This window comes from Mus pahari, chromosome 8 (genome assembly GCF_900095145.1).
Source record: "Mus pahari chromosome 8, PAHARI_EIJ_v1.1, whole genome shotgun sequence".
Classification (NCBI taxonomy): Eukaryota; Metazoa; Chordata; class Mammalia; order Rodentia; family Muridae; genus Mus; species Mus pahari.
This window is the reverse complement of record NC_034597.1, coordinates 20,678,023-20,699,424: the sequence shown is the minus strand read 5'-3', so window position 1 is coordinate 20,699,424 and position 21,402 is coordinate 20,678,023. Positions and strand designations below refer to the sequence as shown.

General features: G+C 43.1%; 1 protein-coding gene across 2 annotated transcripts in view; it reads left to right on the top strand.

Annotated features, from left to right (window-relative positions):
- Positions 1 to 21,402, top strand: part of Cacna2d3 (calcium voltage-gated channel auxiliary subunit alpha2delta 3) — an 807,286-nt gene that overhangs the window by 345,698 nt on the left and 440,186 nt on the right. For both annotated transcript variants that reach the window (XM_021202917.2, XM_029541665.1), the window contains exon 6: positions 19,657 to 19,788. In XM_021202917.2, the coding sequence (XP_021058576.1) occupies positions 19,657 to 19,788 (132 nt within the window). The remainder of the gene's footprint in view (positions 1 to 19,656; positions 19,789 to 21,402) is intronic.

Genomic DNA, 21,402 nt, shown 5'->3' with positions numbered 1-21,402 from the left:
GGAGAGTTTATCACAGCAACGGGAATGAAACTAGAACACTGCCTGTCCTCAGTGCTAATTAAAGAGACAAGTGATGGTGAAGAGCAGAGAAAGGTTTAATGGGGCTACATTGGAAAAAAAAAAAGACTCAATATAGAGGTCTTAGGACCATCTTCAATCTCCTGACATGAGGTGGCTGTTTAAATAGAGGACAAGAAGTATGTGTAGCTAAGCCATACTTGACACTATGATCCTGCCCATCAGGGCCTAGGTGCCAATCTCTCATGCAAAATTATATGATGTTGGGCAGGGGTCATACCTGGGAGACAATATGTACAGTTGACTGGTCCTAGGCACCAGTCTTTCCTGTCTCCTACTAAGAGATGCTGTAGGGAAATCCAGTTTCTCGGGTTCCACTGTCTCAATAGTCTGATAGCCCACAGACTACAGGTAGGACACAAGTACCCCTTTAGAATGTCTTCCTGCTTGCCGGGACAATTATATTAATAACAATTGTCAATTAGATTAGGGTGATTTAAACTTCCTTTTCAATCTTTTATGATTTTCTCAGATATAGACTATTTTGTTAATGAAAATAAGTCATTTTGAGGGAAAGATTGAAACTAGTTGTAGAGGTGATTTTGAACCCCTACCCTCCACCAAACAAACTCAGCATTCAGTTAAGCTAAAAGAAACTGACTACAGACTCCATTGCACATCCCACCCCCTGGCCTTAAGGCCCTAGGTTGGGGCTCTGTCACTGTTATTGAAGGTGGTTGGTAAGACAACATAGCCTGGGTGTTGGTGGTCTAGTCGGTCTGAAGTCACAAAGTCAGGAAAAGCGCTGGCCTCAAGACATCAAAAAGAACTTTGGTTTTTTGAATGCTGTCTGCATTTTGTTTATCAAAAGATCTTTCTTATGTTTCTTTTTGGCACAATTAAGTGGATTTGATCATTCGCATTTGTGGACCCTTAACATATTCATCCCAAATGCCTTCCTGCATCTGCTATCTATTTCAATATTGTTTTTCCTAATAGTTTGGAGATATTTTCAGCATTTGGTCTTTTTTTTTTTATTGCTTTAATGACAATATCTGGAGAGAGTTAAAGGTCTAGAGAGTTAATTTCTTATTCCACTCATGTACAATAATCAGTTGTTTTGAAGGCAAAGAGAGCCCTTTCCTGTTTTCTCCGTTCCGTTCCTTCATAAATAAGCTTTGTGTTACTCGAGATTAGATGGTGCCTCTGGTATGATTTTTACTGATCCTGTATGCTAATTAACTGTGTCCTGTGCATACTTTGGTTGTGAGAGATAAGATCTCTCCATATGTATGGCAAATGAATAATAATAGGTTTTAGAGAGGATATATACCTCTGTAACAAGTTCCCTTTTAGTTTTGAGCTGGCCTTTGTTTTCCTGTCTCTTTCTCCTTCATCCTTGTGGCTGTCTGTTTCTCCCACTTCTTATTTTACATGATCAAACTATTCTCTTTTATTTCTTCCTTTAATCCTTAGCCTGGCTTCATCATGGGCAGATCTTACTTTGGGAGGAGATCCTTTGAGTAACATAGCTTCCGGTCTTATAAAAATCAGTATGTTCTTTCCTTTAGAAAAAGAAAAACAAAAACAAAACAAGTTTAATTTACTTTTTTACTTTATAAATATGGGTGTTTTACCTGCATGTATATCATGTAATACACCACATATGTGCCTGGTGTCCTCAGATGACAGAAGAAAGAGTCACATCCCCTGGCACGGGTCTTACCCCATTTGTGAGCTTCAGCTTGGGTGCTGGGAATCAGACTTGGGTGCTTAGGGTGGGCAGCCGGTGCTGTTATCCTCAGCGTCATCTGTCCAGCCTGCTTCTTTCCTCGGTGAGGGATGCACTCCATCTATACGTGAGCTGTGTCTTCAGCACTCCCAGCCCATTATTTCCTATTATGAAATAGCAGTACAGAGACTAAATTTGTACCTTAATTAACATACAAAAAGCTGTTTAAAAATAATCAAACAGAACATAAAGCGAAATCCTGGAGGGGTAAATTAAAAAGCTGGATTGGTTTTCTAGTCCCATCCTGGTATCTCTTATTTATAATTAGTGTCTATGATAAAATTAGCCATCAAATCTGTTAGGGCTCCAAAGTATTGGCCTGAGGTTCCATTTACGTTGTATTTCTGGCTGTTCGAATAATGTTCCAAACTAGTCACATTGATTAAATAGACCAATTTTGTGACTTAAATGTTTTAACATCTGTATCGCTCAAAGATCTTTCGAAATCAGTACATTTCTACAGATACAAAAATAAAGTTTGCCCCCAATTTTGAGAATCTATTAGAAAACCTTGGCTGGAAAGCACATTCCTGTGTAAGCAGTGCCCGCAAGAATGCCCAAATAGCTGCGGCCTTGAGGAATTTGGGAGCAGGACTGCCATTTTGAAAGGCCTTGCTTTTTTGGTCAAGTCCCCCCTCCCCCCACAGTCACTCCTGCAGCTGGCTTCTTCCTCTCTTGGTGCAGTCCTGTTAAATATGTATGGCCTGGTTAGTTTTATTTTCGCAGAAATAACATTTTCTTCTCTTCCTTGTTACTTGTAACATGCAATCAGCTGACTTGGGCCATTATAGCCCACCAGGTGCTTCTTCCTCCCCTGTCAGAATTGGTTTTTTTCTCTGTATCCCAAGAGATCTTTATTTTGCATTAAATTTTTCTGATGACTTAGATGAAAATCATTCTATCTGCCATATATTTTGAGAATGCTTGATTATCCCTCCCTCCCTCCCTCCTTCCTTTACTCCTTCCAGTCCCCCTTTTCTTTCTTTCCACTTTTTTTTTTTCAATGGTTCACCCAAACCCAATTCTTGACCTCTGAACTGTGGAGCCAGTTTCTTTTATCTCTTCTCATACAGGTAGAAGATGCAATGCAGTAATGCTAAGTGTGTGTGTGTGTGTGTGTGTGTGTGTGTGTGTGTGTGTGTATGTGTGTGAATATATGAAACACCAGGCAGTCTTCTTATTTCTTTGAAACAATAGTTTCTGAAGATTTTAAAAGAAGTATCTTAAATTGAAAAGAATCCCAGCTTGAAGGAGTAGAGACTGCATTGACATAATCACAAGAGAAACTCCCTTGAGCGTCTGCTACTTTAGCAACTTGGTAGGTTAATTATTGTTTGCTTTGCTTTTCTCATGAGCAAAGCAATCTGCCTGGTATCTGGGACCCTGAATGCCCAGAGCTGGTAAAATGGCCTGTAAAGTTTCAAAAGGCCATGGTCTTAGTTGTGGAGATTACTCAAGTGTTAAGAAAGACACACACACACACACACACACACACACACACACACACACACACACACATACGCATGCACACACACACTTTTTAATTTAATTCTTTCAAAGTTGCCAACTGTATATCATCATCATATTAGAAATGCACATGTGTACACCTATCCACATGTGCACATTTCCATTGTCCATCCAATAAGGTTGGCTGTATTTGTCTTCTGGGTTTGTGTAGAAGGATAGATTTGATTTACACTAGATTTTTGTGATGTTAATAGAGTCCTTATTATTATTTGAATATGAAATATCCTCCTAAAAAGGCTCATTTGAAAACTTGACTCCCAATAGAAGCAGTGTTCAGAGGTGGAGCATCTGTGTAGTAGGTGAGCCATGAGGGTTCTGCTTTCACCAATATATTAACTCAAAGATGAGTTCTGTTTTTTGTAGACCAATGGGAGGTGGTTGGTGGAGCCTGGTTGGAGGGGTGGATCATTAGAGGTATGCTTTGAAGTGTTGAGTTTGGCTCTGGCTCAGTCTTTCTGCCTTCTTGGCTACTATTCTGAGGTGAGCAGCCTTTGCCATATATTCATATTGCTGTGCCAAAAAGGCAATGGATGTAGCTAGCCCTGGATGGGTTGAAAGCTTAGAAACCATGAGGTGAAATACATAATTCCTTTATTCAGATGTTTTTTTTTTTTTCTCAGTCATTTTTCTATAACCTCCAAATGCTTGACTACCTTGCCCCATTTTCTTCTCAGGGGTCTGTTTTTGGATGACAAGTTATACAGTCATCAAGGCTGTAAGTCACTTAATGAAATCAAACCTATGGGTGAACCATCTCTTTGTCAAAGGAAGCTGATTGTTGGGTCCTTGTCCCTGTCACTCAGGAGTTGGGTGTTATACATGCACTATGGAGAGTCAATAAATGGAATCATTTGGTTTTCATTTAATGTTGCTCAATGCTATTGTTCTGGAAGCCAAACTCTAGCTGATAAAAGAATGTGTATGGTGAATGAGGTACAGTGGAAGACAGCTGGAGTCTCCTTGTTAATAGTTCTTGGCCAACATTGCGGGAAGTTAGCATCATTCCTAGTCAATATCATGGCCATTGGCAGTGTTCACATTTGCAGTGGTACAGTTCAAAAGGTTTATTGCCCATAGATCCTCACAGGAAATTGGGCATCAGAAACAAGTACTTACAATGCTCTACTCAATGTGAACCCAGACCCCTGGTGCCAAGTCCATAAAACCACCTCAGCAAGAAGCTGGCTTCTTTCCCAGAGCTGCAAGGGGCGACGTTTTCCTGAGATCCACTCACAGAAGCCACCATCCACTTGGAACCCTTTCCCACATCTACTTCTTTCCCTGCTTACACACTCTTACAGGGACAGAGCTATAACTTCCCTCTCTATCAGGGATCACGTCATCTTGTTCTCCAGTGCTTTGTCAGTCTTCAACCAGGAAGACAGAGATGACGGACATACACGCTGCAAAAGCAAAGAATCTATTTTCTGTATTCCAAGAATGTGCTTGTGTGTTGCCTGTCATCCCACATGTTGGTCTCAATGATGGTGGGGACTTTCCAAGGAAGGATCCTGGGAGGAATTAAGAATAATGAAAGTATATTTTTCCAGTCCCGCCCATTCTTGGAGCACTTGTTACCTCACGTACTGCTGTCTCACCCTGTATGCTCACTTGAGGGCTTTCTGACCTTTTAGGTTAGTGCTATTAGGGTAGTCGTGAAAATAGTAATACAAAATTCAGTTATCTCCAGCAGATGTTAAACGACCAAAATGCACCCGTTTCTCCTTTAGGGTCACTATTATTGTGATGAAACACCATGACCAAAAAAACAACTTGGGGAATATACTAGCTGGTTTTGTGTGCCTGAGTTATCAGAGAGGAAGGCGTCTCAGTTGAGGAAATGCCTCCATGAGATCCAGCTCTAAGTTGTTTTTTTTGTTGTTGGTTTTTTGTTTGTTTGTTTGTTTGTTTTTCATTTACTGATCAATGGGAGAAGGCCCAGACTGTTATGGGTGGTGCTACCCCTGGGCTTGTGGTCCTGGGTTCTATAAGAAGCAGACTGAGCAAGCCAGGGAACAAGTTAGTAGGCAGCCCCCCTCCATGGCCTCTACAGCAGCTCCTGTCTTCAGGATCCTGCCCTGATTAAGTTCCTCTGCTGACTTTCTTTGCTGATGAACAGCAATATGGAAGTGCAAGCCAAATAAACCCCTTGCTCCCCATCTCACCTGTTGGCCATGGTGTTTTTGTCAAAGGAATAGACAACCTAAAATAGGAATGATGGGCTTATATACCCTGGATCCCATAGTCCGTTGTGGGAAAACAAGACAGGAATTTAAACAGGACAGGAACCTAGAAACAGGGGCTACAGCAGAAAGAGGTTATAGAGGAACTCTACTTATAGGCCTGCTCCTCATGGCTTGCTCAGCCTGATTTCTTATAGATTCCAGAGCTAACAGCTTAAGGCTACCCCCTACTCACAATAGGCTGGATCCTCTCACACCAATCATTAATTCAGAAAATGCCCTACAAGCTTGCCCACGTAGAGCCTGATCTTATGGAGGTATTTTACCAACTGGAGTTCGCTTCCCTCAGTTGACCTAGTCTGTGTGGGGTTGACAATACTAGACAACACAGCCCTCATTCTCCAACTCTACAAAGCCAGAGTAGGAGCTATGCTTTCCCTGCAACATACAATCTTGTGTCAGAGGAAGGAGGCTCAAGTTTTGGTCTCTGGGTGTTGAAACCAATAGCAGACTTAAATCTGGTCCAATTTCCTTTTGTAATGCCCACAGTGTACCCAGGTCCTGCCTGTGATATCCAGGCCCACAGCAGCTGTGCAGTTCTGTCGTTGGATTCCCACTGCAGTTGTCCACACCCCTGATTCCCTACCTCAGCACTGGATGCTCTTGTCCAGCCTGCAGCACTATGTCTTTGCACCAGCAACATCTCTGACAGCTCCTTAATTGCTACATGCGTTTGTACAGTTCCATGGCAATTATGTTTCAGACCCTGTCAAGGTACCTGCTAGCCTCGGGGCTGCGTTTATATTAAATATCAATAAAGAGCTGATAGCATCAGTTTGGATGGCAGGCTCACAGAATCATATTTTCCTGGGAGCCAGGCCTGTCTGGAAGATGGAAGGAAGGTTACAGTTTCATTCTCTCTTCCAAAGGTTAAGTGAAACGAGAGCAGACTTTCCGGGTGAATATCATGAATTGGTTCTTAGTAAATGATGACAGCCATGTAGACTGGACATTGTCCTCAATTGCATGTGATTTGTCAGAACATCTGTTCTTTCCATAGGAATTTCTTTTATGTGTCCCCCTCCCCCATATGGAACATAGGATAGATAACACTTCAAATGCCTTATCTGTAAGTGCTTGCTAACTGAATGCTCATAAAAGAAGAGGACAGAGGTCGAGAGCTAAATGGTTTTCAAGCTTGAGTCCATACTACATCTCAGATACCCTCATAGTCTTCTGCAAATGAGAACCCACAACCCTCTGGATATATGGTATACCCTTGTGTGACCTCAGATTGCTCATGCTCCACAGAATCACACGATTTTCCTAGGCAACATGATGGAGACAGTATATATAGGGCAGCAGGTACTATGCCAGCACCATGTGGTATCTACCCACAGAAGCTCCACAGAGACCCCCAGCATGCAGACTGGGCACTCTGGGACTTTCTTCTATAATCATTCCTGGTTTCAGGTGTGTCTTAGGGTTTCCATTGCTGGGAAGAGACACCAAGACCATGGCAAGTCTTATAAAGGACCACATTTAATTGGGGTTTGCTTACAGGTTTAGAGGTTCAATCCATTCTCACCAAGGCAGGGGGGCATGGCAGCGTCAAGGTAAGCATGGCTCTGGAGGAGCTGAGAGTTCTACACTGTGATCTTAAGGCTAACAGGAGAAGACTGGCTTCCAGGCAGCTAGGAGGAGGGTCTCAAAGCCCACTCCCATACTGACACACTTCCTCCAACAGAGCCATGCCTTCTAATAGTGCCACTACCTGGGCTAAGCATATTCAAACTACCACAGGATGCTATAATCATTCTGTTTCTTACAGCCCAAAGTTTCTAAAGAGTGGCCTATATGCATTCCTAGGATGGTGGCAAGGGAAAATTCATCCATCGTCTTGACATCAGTGACAGTCCAACTTTGGGGGATAAAGTTGCCCTTCTGACATTCCTTGGAACTCCCTATTCCTATGTCATCTGTAGCACACACAGATCCTGGGCTACTTCTAGTACACACTTACAGTGTAGCATTGCTGTCCTTCCCACTGCCTGAGACAGAAGAGAGTAGTGGCCACTAGCACAATGCTTGCCTCTCTAATTCAAAAGGCAAAGCAGTATGTGTGTGTGCTGTACACCTCTGGCACCTCTTGTTTCATCACCAGAGCTCAGAACCATCATGTCTCCTAAAGGACTGCAAGAGCCTGATGCTCCCCACAACTCTACTGCCTGCCCACTTGGGGTGTTGCCCAATGGCAACCTTGAGTGCCTGCCCCATTCTCTAGCAGTCTCTGGTGCTATTGAGCTAAGACCTGACTGAAGATCCCAATTTGCATAACTCTTCTTGAAGTCCCTACTTTTCCATTCTTCATTCCAGATTCCATTTAACTCCTAAACTCCAAGGCATATCAACTTGCTTTGCCTCTGATAGGCTGCTCTGAACCTTCTCTCCCACCCCAGGCCTCTTCACCATATAGATTCCAATCCCCCGCCCCCAGGCTGTGTACTGAATAGAAGACCACATTTTGTTTTCCCCATTATTTTACCGCTAAGTCCCATTACATGGTGGCACACGGTCAGTCTTCAAAAAATATTTTCTGAGTGAATAAATAAATGTATATTTTATCCAGTATGGTCCTTCCATGTTTTTCACAATATTGAAAACTATAATTTGCATCCTTCTGATAAGGTTGCCAAAGTAATGGGTTAGCTTCCTGTCACTGTGATAAATATCTTAGAACAACAATTTATAAGGGCAAATTGTTTTGATTGGGTTTCTAAGGTTTACTCCATGCCCAGCTAGACTCCACCACCTTCAGACCTATGGCAAGGGAGAGCACTGAGGCAGAAGAGCACAGCAGAGGAAGGAAATGCATACCTCATGCACCCAGAAATCAGAAAGCCAAGAACAGGCTAGAGGTAGGGAATGCTCTCGCACACTGACATTATACTGGTGGCCTGCTTCCTCCAACTAGGCCCATCTCAAAATGTCTGAGCACCTCTCAAAAGTCCACAGTCTCTCCTGAGACTCAAGAGAAACTATTAGCTGTAAGCCGCTGAGAAAAAAAGTTATCTGTGACTCAAGAAAGACTTAATTCTAAGCCACTTAAAAAAAAAAGACTATCTATCTATCTATCTATCTATCTATCTATCTATCTATCTATCTATCTATCTTAGAAAAGAGCAAATGTTTTCATTTTAAAGGTGGAGAATGAGGACATAGACTGGATGGGATCACAGTAAGATTGAGACCCAGCAGAACAAACCCTTCTGTAATCCTGCTGCTTCCTGTCTGGAATCCTGAATATGTGGTAACATGGTATGAACTGTCAAGGGAATGGATAGCCCTGCTCATACATCACTGGCTACAAAGCACATGGCTTCTCCCCTGGGCTACCTCTGCTCACTGACTGTGGCTTTCCTTGGCATGCATTTCACATTCCTGGCATCTTCAACTTCCTGCATTCGTCATTGCCTCTTTGACTTCATCTCCACAGCTCCTTCTCTTGGGAATTGCTTGTGAGGTCCATGACCCAGGAACACATTTCCTAGCTCCCCAGGAGTGCCTTTGAAAACCAGATAGAAGCATCTTTGAGCCATAAATCTTGTATTCTGCGCATCAGCATACAAAACAAGCATCATGGGGTAGTGTGGAGGTCTTTGCCTGCTCAAAATGTAGCCAGCCTCCCTCAGATCATAGTTATTAGCAGCCTCCGTGTGCCTGAGTGGTTGAGCACAGGGGAAACTTCTGTATATGTCCCTGAGGTAGTACAAAAAGGGAAATCTTTCCATGGTACTCTTCTCTCATGAAAAATATTTTATACTTTGTACCCCAGAGCCTATCATGAATGGTGTCTTTCTGATTTCTGAGGTGTGCTTGATGTATCTTATCCACTGTCTTGGAACAATATATTTTGCTTCTTTTCTGTAGTACCATCTCTTTAACAATTGCATCTTTCATGATTTTAAATGTTTTGCTTTTCTGGACAAATTGCTGATTTTTTAAAGCTCGATCTTCTGTTCTTTGTTCCAAACATTCACTATAAACCTGTCTAAAAGCAGCCAGCAATAACCATGCCATAGACTGTCGTGGAATTGTCTCTGCAAGATTAATTTCTCCCCAGCTTCTAAATTCATCTTCTTGAAAAGATACCGAAAAAAATATGCAGAGACACTTTGTACAAAATAACATACATGGCCCCTCGTCATATTCTTTGTAGAATCCTAATTGCCATCTGAAATGCAGTCTGTTGTTGTTGTTGTTGTTGTTGTTGTTGTTGTTTTGAGATAGGCTCTCATGTAGCCCATATGGGCTCTAACTGGATATATAGTTAAGGATAACTTCAAATACCCCATCCCTGTCCTCATTTGCCAAGTCCTCTAATTCCAGGCATATTCCACTGGGCCTGGCCATTAGTACATTCTTCATTGCCATATTTCTATAAGAATCCTGGTCATTTGAACTCCTACTAGATTTACCCATAAAGCCATCTAAGATTTCTCTACCTTTCTTCTCTAAGCCTTTCTCAACTTCCAACACTCAGGGCTACTGAACCACAAGATAATCTACTCACGGTGAAGGGCCACCTTCTCCAGTAGCAGTTTTCCATGCCATTTGAATTTCTCATTCCTGTGACAGAATACCTGACATAAGCCTCTTCTGGGAAATTACTTTGGCTCATGGTTGTACATGGTTGAGTCTTTGTCCAACTGGATATATTGCTTTGGGCTTGAGGTGAGGCTGGACACAATAATGAGAAATATGGTGGCACAAAGTAGTTTACCTCATGGTATATAGGAGCAAACAGACAGAGGTTAGAAGACCATCCAGCTACAAGATACACTTCAAGGACTTACTTCAGGAGATCTACTATATGCGGCTAGTCATTAGTCCAAAGTTTTCAGCACCCACCAAGACCTGGGATCAACCTTTTAACACCTAAATCTTTGGGGACACTGACATATATGGGGTGTGTAGGGGGGAGTGATACTTTATACCCAAACCTTAACAAGTAGTAATAGTTTCTATCAGTGAGATGATAGAAAAGAGAAATCCTGGGTGAGACTGGACAGAAGTCAGAGCTGTATTTGATGAGATGTGGAAAGTAATGGGATTTCGAAAGATGTCCTGGGTCCAATTACAATGTCTGAGAGTCCCAGTGGGAGGCCATGACAGGTTAGTAGGTCTATTGATGTTCTAGGATAAGGAGGCCATTCCAGCTCTGAGCATCAGTGCAAAGTTTCAAGTATGACTCAACTTCAGAGGAGCTACTCAGAGGTTTGTGGGGCTGGTATTACTCTAATATTTACTAGAAGGAAAAGAGGCCTGCTCACCTGGGCTCTAACCATGTTCAGCACAAGGTTCTCTTCCTTCCCAATGAGAGCAAACACTTAGAAAGGAAGTTGACAGCTTTTCTTTCTGCTAGAGTTTCAAAGTAAATTGGTTAATGGGGACATGTCACACACAAAATTATGTGTTTTAACTCAGTGGATACCAGCTTGAGTGTAGTGCATCAAATACGACTTTAGAATTCAAAAGCATTTTAAGGTGTGCTTATCTGGCAAGGTTGTGCCACTTTTTGACATAGGGATACAAACTTGTCATCTATAAAGTTTCCACTTGAGAACCACATGACAGCATTACAAAAATGCAATGTGTGTATGTGTATTATATATCATGATACTTTAAATGTGTTTAAATTTTGTCTTAGGCTAAATGCATAGCTACCGTACACTGTATATAGCCCACCAGCAATGGTTGTTCATATCTGTATGTCTAGGGCATTTTAGCTGAGGTTTTATGCCTTGAAATGACCCCTCTATAGACCCCAATTCTGAATGCTAAGGCAATGAACTGGCCTTGCATACCATGTTGTACGAGAAACTGAGATGGACATATTGGGAACTCTGGAGAGGAGCTTGGACTTGATACCCAGCTCTGCCTACTTTATCTGGCTAACCCCCCTCTACTACTCTATGTGTTTTCCCAACAATAAGTACAGAGATTACATGCCAGAGTCCCAAAACCTTACTGCAGTGTCTCCATAGGACCACCAGATTCAGTTTTTGTTGTTGATAGCTGAGGCAGGATAGGCTGTGCCAAGCGATATGTCACCTGGTCTGAACGATGCGTGCATGGAGCTTTATCCCATAGGTCGGATTAATGAAGGTCATTGGCTATGACTGTCTTTCCCATTTTCTGGCCGTTTGTAGGAGCTGACTCTGTTAACCTCTGCCATTGGTGATGGAACGTGGGATGCATTAGGATAATGACTTCCACAGCGTTGAGGGCCGTGTTTCTATAAAATAGTGATAGAAAGAGAAGTCTGTAATTCGATGGAAAGGTGCTGCATAGTTTGTGGTACAGTATAATACGTGATCAATGTTAATTATCACCATCATAATTTTGATTGCTATCATTATTTTCTCTCACAAAGTGTTCTGAATGTCTTTTCCCTAGATCATAAAGAAACAGAATAGTTTTTCCATACAACTTGTACAGGACTATCCTACAAGAAGAACAACCATCTTGGAGAGTTCAACTATGCCTGCTTGTAAAATACCATCCAAGTGAGGCTTGTTGACCTGTTGTATGTAACTCAGCCCTAATTGTGGGTGGTCTCCAGGAAGGACTGCAGTGTATAGGCCAGGGAAGACTGAGGACCCTTCTTTGTGACTATGGGAAACCCATCATCCTTGATGAGTAAAGACTTTTGTGTGGCCTTTAGAGGAATAGCGCATCCGCCCACAAATAAACCCTTAAGAGAAACCTTATTGGTTTCTCTGTAAGAAAACCAATGAACCCATTGGGTTTCCCAGAATGCACTTTGGTGGATTTGTGCCTCTGTTTGTCATTGGGACCTTAGGAAGAGGGGCAGATGTAATTAATGCCAGCTCCTGGGAAGAAATCTTAGCAACAGAAGAAAGGCATAGGTTAATCATTGAAATAAAAGTTCATTGGGGAACTAATCCTCCAAATTTACACACTGAGACAATAGACGAGAAGAATCTTGAGCATTCTTGGGAATTTTCCAAGCAATGGTCTCCCAACCCCATCCAGAGTGGTTCAGCATGGGACCACAAATCTTCCTTGTCCCTCTGGCCCCAAGACACCAGCAATTGACTCCATCTTTGTGAAAAGTAAACTGCATTTAATATTTAGTCTATCATGAGATTTAGCAGGAGGGCAAGTGTTTGGCAAATAAGCCTGCTCTGTAATTGAGCCCACATGCAGTAGTATGCTCTGTGAGCCAGAAGTAACAGTTAGTTAGCATCAGGCTCTCTATTATTTAATCTATGATCTAGTAAGAATGGATGGGGGAGATGCTATTCACTTGCTCAAAGAGAGGCATGACATTTTCACCCATTCTTCTGAAGTTTGTCCAACACTGGCCCTGGAGAACAGTTATGTGGACTCAGGCTCCACGCTTCTCATTATAGTGTAATTGTATATCTGGGCAGTGCTTGACTTCAAAGAGTTTTATTTATACAAGTCTGAGGATCCTGTCTACTTCCAAATCCAAGGTAAGATACACCTTCCTGAAGAGCAGCTCTGCACCAAAATTGTGGCATCTGAGCTGAGACTCTTCCCTTCCAAGAATGGCTTTAGAAAAAGGCAATTTCTGTGTAACTCTGTAGCCATTCACATTCTTTCAGATTCCCCAAGGGTGGACCCAGATTTTGTGATAGGAAATGACAAGTGAGAATAATTCAGTTCTGTTTATTCAACGTACAACAAATGGTATGGGGGGAAGAAAATCAAGTATGTACCAGACTACTGAGGTCTGGAGAGGAAATTCAAGTACTGAGATAGCCAAGAAGATTCTGATTGCTTTTCCTGGGAAGGAGGAAGCAGCTATGCATGCTATAGATTTCTGAATGATATTTGATTTTGGACCATAGATCTAGGCATGATGGGCCCTGGTATGATGGAGGCGGGGCATACTTTCTAGAGAATGTGTACTTGGCTGGGAATTTCTCTATTCTGTTAAAATCCTATCCAGAGCCTGCCCATTCCCTCAGCCTCAGCTTATACTACCCCTGCCCTCCCCTTCCCTCACCCCTCACTGAGCCCAGCAGGATCCCCCTCCTTGTTTTACCTGTTTTCTTTTCTGATCATTGTTTTTGAACTCTGTTCTCCTTCTACAAAGCTCTTGCTGGACTTGTACTTAGGGGTCTTCTCAGTATCCATGTGTCACCTTCAGGAACCTCCTCCTTCTTTCCTACCCAAAGTACCTTTCTGACATATCCCATTCTTTTTTTCTGTGTACCACACTTATTTCTATTTGAAGTTCTTACTATTGCCTCCTCATGAGATAGAACTGTCTGGATTGTTGTCATCACTGCCAAAATCCCTAACCAAGTGAAGGAAAGTCAAGTGAAGGAAAGGTTGCTTTGTCGTATGTTTTAAAGGTCCCCGTTTCGTGGTTCTGTTGTCTCTGGGCTATGGCGAAGCAGAGGAAGGCAAGAAGGAACATAGCAGCCAGGAAACAAATCAGGAGGCAAAGAGTAGCCCAAGCAAATAGTAGCCCAGACAAGAAAGGGCCACCAAGGGTATGCCCCCCCACTTTCAACTGGACCCCTGTCTCAAAGTTTCTAAAACATCTTAAAGAAAGCCATCAGATGGGGACTTAGCCTTCAATGCATGAATTTAGGGGGGACACTTAATATCCAAGCCATAATAAATCCTGATAAGGTAAGTGGTTGAGAAATATTTGTTGTATGCATAAATGAGAAATCTGAGTTCCTTGCAATGGTGCTGTTATGGAGAAAGGATGAAAGCTGGAAGCTCTTCCTGGGCCGGGTTTGTATATTTTCTAACGGACAGGATAAGGATCATCGTCTATTTCTGATGTGCTGTTCATGGGCCATTTGCTGTACTAGGCACTTGATAGACTAGGAGTTGAAAAGCTGTTTGTTGTTGGCATGTCTGATGTATTGCAAAGACAAGTCAGGGATGTGGAAGATTCTCTTTAGATACAAAGTATAGATGGCAGCCCTCTCTCCAGGCAGCTCCTAGCATCTGTTCTGATAAAAGCTGAACTTTTCTGACATGTTTGGGGTGATTCTTTCTTATCAGGGAGGATGCTGGACTGATGCTATTTCTGGACTTTGTATAGAGGGACAAGCACAATGAGGTTGTCCAGGGCAGATGAGAACAGTGGGAAAACTACCTTGTTACCTGGAGACGTTTTATGGCAGAGAAAAATCTTGTGTTTGGTGTATATATTTGAGTGACTTTGGGGATGAGGAGATGGCTCCGTTGGTAAAGCACTTCCTGCGCATGTGTGTTCAGACCCCCAGCATCTGGGTAAATGCTGTGTAGGCATGGAAGTGTGCTTAAAATTCTAACTCTAAGTCAGGATCCTCAGAACAAGCTTGCCAGGGTAGCTAGCCAGGTTGGTGAGCTCTGGGTGCAATTAAAAATATGCTGCCTCTGGGAACGAGGTAGAGAGTAATCAAGAGAAAGACCCAACATCAACCTCTTGCTCCCACAGTTGTGTGTATACATGTCCCTACTAGCACATAAATGCATACCCGCAAGCATATATACATGCACACCACACTTGTGCAGGCACATTTCTAAAACTACATTTTCAAAAGAAATACTCTGGCATACAATACAGGCAGGACTCATCAACCAAGCTCGTATACATGAAAATTAGAATTATTGATGGTTAAGTAAAGGTCCTCTGCCATGAAAAGTCCTGTTCTTACTAAACTCAAATCTTACAAATAGTATATACAGGGGCTGGAGAAATGGCTCAGTGGTTAAGAGTATTGGCTGCCTGTCCAGCGATCCCAAGCTCAATTCACATAACACACATCATGGCTCAAACCATCTGTAATTGCAGTTCTAGGAGATCCAATACCCCTTTCTGATTTCCTTTGGCATCAGGCACATATTTAGTGCACATAAATACATGGAAGAAAACCACTATATATATATATATATATATATATATATATATATATATATATATATGCCATGAAATAGGAATATATATTATGGAGAATAATTAAAAGTGTGTATACCATGTGGAATAATGGCCTCTAAAACCTCTGAGCCCTAGGCTCCTATACCTGCAGAAGTGGCTTTATTAGGGCATAAGGTCTGGATTTAGCGTCTGCCTGTGTCCTTATGAGGAAAGGAAGGGGTTATTTAACACAGAGACTCAGAAGGGTGGCCCATGTTAATATGGAGACAGCATTTATCATGCCAAGTCTACAAGCCAAGGAATCTGGGATTATTGAGAAGCACATGGAGTTTAGGAGAGGGACATTGCACAGGACAGACTCTTTCTCATGGGCTCCTGAGCAAATCGGCCCTGGAATCCAGAATCAAATGAACAAATTTCTGTTGGTAGGGCCATCAGGTCTAGAATAAATTGTTAGAGTGGGCAGTGGATATTGTGAGTAAGAAGACCCCTATGAAGATTAGAGAAAAAGTCATTAACTATCTTAAGTGAGGCAAGGGGGACTGTTGACAACATTTAGAAACCAAAGTCAAACAAGGAATGGCATAGCTTGTTGCATGGGAGGATGCTCAGAATCTCACAAATGCCTACAAGATGGTCATTCTCCACCACTCCCTCGGAAGGACTATGAGACTAAAGAATACTGGTCCAGCCTCAGAGTGAGAGCTACCTCTTCCTCACTGGCTGGAAGGGGCTGGGGATCTGAGGAGACTAGCTGGGCAGCTTGAACTTACTCTTGACTGACTGCACTTCTGCTGTGGGGCACTGATGTTGAGAAACCATGGTGTCATGCTCGTGTGCATGTGCGTGTGCGTGTGCGTATGTGTGTGTGTGTGTTTGGAATTTAAGTTCCTTGTACATATTTTGTATCCATGTCTGTCTCTTTTTTGGCTGTAATGATGGGAAGCTCTTATAGGCTATCTATTAAAATTGCTTGCTAGAGGGACCTCTGGAATCAATCCATTCACTGTGGTGATTTTACATACCAAGGAAAGTGTTAGCTCAAATACTGAATCACACGCATGTGTGCAATCCAGCCCCTATTTCAAGCAGGTCATATTTCCCAGGTTCTCTTTTCTGTGCTCTTGGGAATTCAAATCTCCCTGTTCTTAACAAAATCATGACTTCAGGGCAAGATGTAATGTCCAACCAAATAAGTTAGATGGAGTGGCCTTCCAGGAAGGCCGTTACCTTTCGATCTCTGACAGTGCTCACTGTTCTGTGGGTGGAAATCCTGGAGTTCTAGGACCACCTGGAAGGATGGGCATCCCGATTCTATCCACAAAGGAGTGGTGATTACACAACTGAGACAGTTTCAAAGCAAACATGGTCCAGCTGAAAAACACTGGATTCTGCAACATGTCGAGACAATGATCTAGTGAAATAGACTTTTTTTTTTTTTGTCTGACTGTGGTAAGGTTTTATGTGAGTCTGATATAATTAATCCATCGATGGAGGTGAAAGCCATAGAGTCATTATTTGCATGTTTGTGGGCTCATGTAAGTAGCTTTTGCAGCCAGGAATGAGTCACAGTAATTACTATCAAGCTTGGGCAGGAATAATAAAAGGGTCTGTTCTACAGGATTGAGAGGATAAAGGCTTTTTCAAAAGTATTCTATGGTACAAGATTGAATCAGCCATGTATACCTTATCAGGTTAGGATGTGGTAGATTATAGTTACCAGAGTTATAATGTGCACTTTTGAGATAAAATCCAGAGTCCCAGTGACCTGTGCGATCTGAAAGAGTACCGTAAGTCGGAGGTGCGACAGTCAGGCTAGACCTAGTCGTGCCACCTTGTCAGTTGTCAACTGTAAACTCTGTCTAGGAAACATATTAAGGGTGGATAACTGAGGAAGGAGAGGTAGCTGGTACAGGGTGGGTAGGCATGGAGGAGAGAGGTGGAGTCTTGTTCTAGTTTCATCTCTTGTTGCTGTGATTAAAAATAAATGCCATGTGATTAAAAATAAATGCCATGTTAACCACAATTTAGAGGAGAGAGGGTTTATTTCAGCTCACAATTCCATGTAACAGTGCATCTTAGCACGGGGTGTGTGTGTGTGTGTGTGTGTGTGTGTGTGTGTGTGTGAAGATGGTGGGGCAGGTGTTAGATCCTGACAAAAATCACACCATGCAACAAGGTCTTTCCTGGGAGGTTTATTAAAGTCTGCCTCTGGGGGCCTGGGGGATGAGAAGGAAGGGAAGAAGGGGTTTAGGAGGAGAAAACGTGACCTTTTGTGCGCAGGAGGACATGCTGCAGGGGTGACAATGGAAATGTGTTGCCTCTGGGCAGCTGGTGATAATATTTCTTGTTGTAGCTCTGAGTCCCTGGGAGGGAATGTGGCTGGGAAGATGTCTGATTGACTACGTTGCAGAGGAGTCCCTTTTAGGCTGGGCGGGGAGGTGCCTGATTGCTAACAGTTGGGAACTTGAAGCCTAGAGAGAAAATGAATTCATGCAAACTTAGCTCACTTCCTCTACTCTTAAGCAGCATAGGACACAAACCCAAGACACGGCTCTACCTGCCATGGGTTGGATCTTCCCATATCAATTAATTCAATCTCAGCAATATAGGCCCACAGGCCAATCTGAACCAGACAGTACCTCACCCTTTTCAGGATATTCTAGTGTATCTGGCAATCAAAAGTAAACGTCACACATTCCCTGGGCCACCAATGGGTTTCCTTGTCAGTACAGTTCATGTTAGGAGTGTTTTTAGGATGATTTTTCCCCCCATTGGTACACTAAGCAAACTGAGGCCAGGATGACACAATCTGTCCTCATCCATCTCATCTCTGAAGTACTAGGAATCTTAGGAATGAACATGCCATGGTGGGATTGCTGTGGGTCAGAATTCCACCAGAGATTCTGGAGAGTGGTGTGAACGTTGGGTGCAAGGGACAGCTCTGTGGGTGCTTGCTACCATTAGCTGGAGGTGTTGAACTTTTCAGATGGGCTTCTGGTGTGAGCCTTGTCACTATTTTGTACACAAGTAAAGCACAAGCTAGAGGACTGGTTCCCTGTAGTTGATGCGGTTTTGAAAAAGGCCTCACCTCTTGCCACAGTTCCAGTCCCTGTACAGTTGTTCAGTTTTATAGGAGTCTAGACTAGAGAGCTTTTGTAGAAGACAGAAGCAGGTAAGCTCCCTGCTTCCCCATGGGAGGGGAGCAGGGAGCAGTTCCTCCATTGTTTTCTGGTCTGTATGCTCATCATATTGATACATTTACCTATTCATGTTGGGGCCAATGAGCAATTCCTTCCAGACCTGATCGTGGCTGCACATTGCCCCATTTTGAAGTGTTGTCTTCAGGGGTAAAGAGGAATAAGCACACAATGGAAAGCCACAGAGCAAACTCTGCCACCCAAACTTTCTTCTTCCTCCTTTTCCTTTGCTTTCGTTTTTTTTTTTTTTTTTTTAATTTGTGAAGAAAACACAAAGAATTATCTTTGGACTTTCAAGGGGGGGGGAAGACTTGTTAATACAACTATAGGACAGAAAAGAAACTGTCTTTTAGAAATAGACTTACTGTGGAGCTCAGACTGGTTGGTCAGTCCAGGCTGGTCTTGAACCTCTGACCTTCTTGCTCCTACCTCCTAAGTGCTGAGAGCACCACAGTGCCCTAAAGATGTGTTTTCTGAAGAACAACCTTCATTGTATCCATTATTGTCCACCCCATCCACCCAGCCATTTGTCATCTCATCTTCTCGTCAAGCCATGTGAGGTCACAGGATGAGAGACAAGAGGTGACTTCTTCCCTTACAGGCCTCACACTCCACTTAGTGGAAAGGGAGAGTCTGTGATGCAGTCCCAGTGGGAGTAGAGCTGTGTCAGCTGAGAAGACTACAGGAAGAGAAAGCCCATGCTTCCTTCTGAACGCTGAGTTCTGGAAATCAGGAGGCTGATGCTAATAAGGACCATGTTATCTGTCAAATCAAAACTGACTAATACCAGGATGTGCACGGTCAGTAAGCCACCATAGTGGAGGCCCCGGGTGGCTCATAGAACAGGACAGGAGCATCGTCCTGAGTGCTTGGCATCTCTGGGTCTCAGCACTTTAGAATCTACAGTGGAGGCCCCCGGTACGAATGAGCCCCGAAATCTGGCACCTGTGACCTGGCTCCCTCTGCTTCCTAATGTCACCTTGTTCTCTTTATTCTCAGATCCTGCCATTGTCAATGGAGTGTATTGGTCTGAATCTCTAAACAAAGTCTTTGTGGATAACTTTGATCGGGATCCATCTCTCATATGGCAGTACTTTGGGAGTGCAAAGGGCTTTTTCAGACAGTACCCAGGTGAGTGTACCTAAGCTGGCTACCCCGGCCTCCATGAATGGAGTTGTGTTCCTCTTCAGATTCATGCTTAACTGTCTTCTCCTTTCCTTTAGAAGAAAACGAAAGATTGGCTCCTTTTGTCAGTGTACAGAATAGGAACAAAAAGGAGGTGCCAGTATGGACACATACACACACACACACACACACACACACACAGGAAGTTAATTCATAGATCAACCAATGAAAGCAAAGAACTGGGCTGCAAGATGTACCGTATATTTCATCTTCCAGACAAGAGTTTGGTGTTTTTATTATTATTACTTCTGTTCTTGCTGCCTTTATGATCATTGTCATCAGGGTTAATAGATGAAGTCATATGGGGCAAAATTAAATTCTGACTAAACGTTGAAAGTAATACAGAATGTGCACTTGGGTTCCCTGACTATAGAGGTGGCTGACCATGGAGGCAGAAGTTGAACCAGCCATGGCACAGCAGAGGGTGACATCCCTCTAGAAGGACCCCAGCAACTCCCCCGGGTCAGCACATTTCCAGCATTTGTCTGTCACACTCTCGGAACAGGTGTTCCTTCTGGGCCTTTCCTAGGCCTCTGCTTGGCAGTGGGGTTTTAATTCTAGCTTGGTTTAAATTTTAATTAAAAAGGGAAGTTTTAATTTTGCTTACAAGTTGTGAAAACAGGACTGGAGGCTGCAATTGTTCCAGCATCACAGATGTAGGAATTAACAAGCTCAAGCCAGAGGAAGGGAGGGAACACACTGCACAATCTTGGAGCAATTAGGCGGAGGCTTTTATGTTTTCATTAAGTAAGACTAGGCACCTGATGTCTTTTGAGGTTGCTGCGGAGAGCCGTCATTGCCGCCTCGGGGAGCTGTTTACCCTGTACACAGCATCTGTGGCCTGAGCCTTGCCTTCGGGGGCATCTGCCTCACCAGATTATTCAATGGTTCCCAAGGGCCCTGTTCAGCAGGGCACACACGCTTCCTTGTGGAGCTCCCAGCCATTTAAGCAATAAGCATCCTGTTGCAGGCAATGTTATAATAAACAGTGGACCATTAAAGTTTCAATGTCGCCAAATTGTGGTCTGCTTCAATGTGCTCAACAGAGCAACTTTGATGCACATTGGTAAGACTGGAATGTGTAAGGCATGGAAGCCTGCATCCAACTGGATGGCTGGCTATCTGACCAAGGTGGCTTTGGGATGAGAGTGGAAAGGATAAGAAGAAGCCAGAAGTCAGCAACTGTCTCTACCAACATGAAGTCCTCCAAGGACAGTTGCATGGCCATCAGAAAACAAAGGAATTTACCATAAAGGACTCATGTAATTGGGCAGTTTATTTATAGATGAGGCGTGTGTTAGATCAGTTTAGTCAAAATGCTTGCAGTTGTTTTATGATATTCTCAGCAGGATTTTGAGTCCATAGAGTGCCTCTATCTTTTCCACATTAAAAAGTGCACAGTCTTGTGAACATATTTAGTTGCCCTGAACGATGTCATGTGGCCACTTGACTCTGGAATTGGTTCTAGACAGAGCTCCTCTCTTCTCCTGGTCCATTCAGTGAAGGGAGGGAACCACATTGTATGTTTCTGCTGGATGTTTTTCCTATCAGGATCCTTCT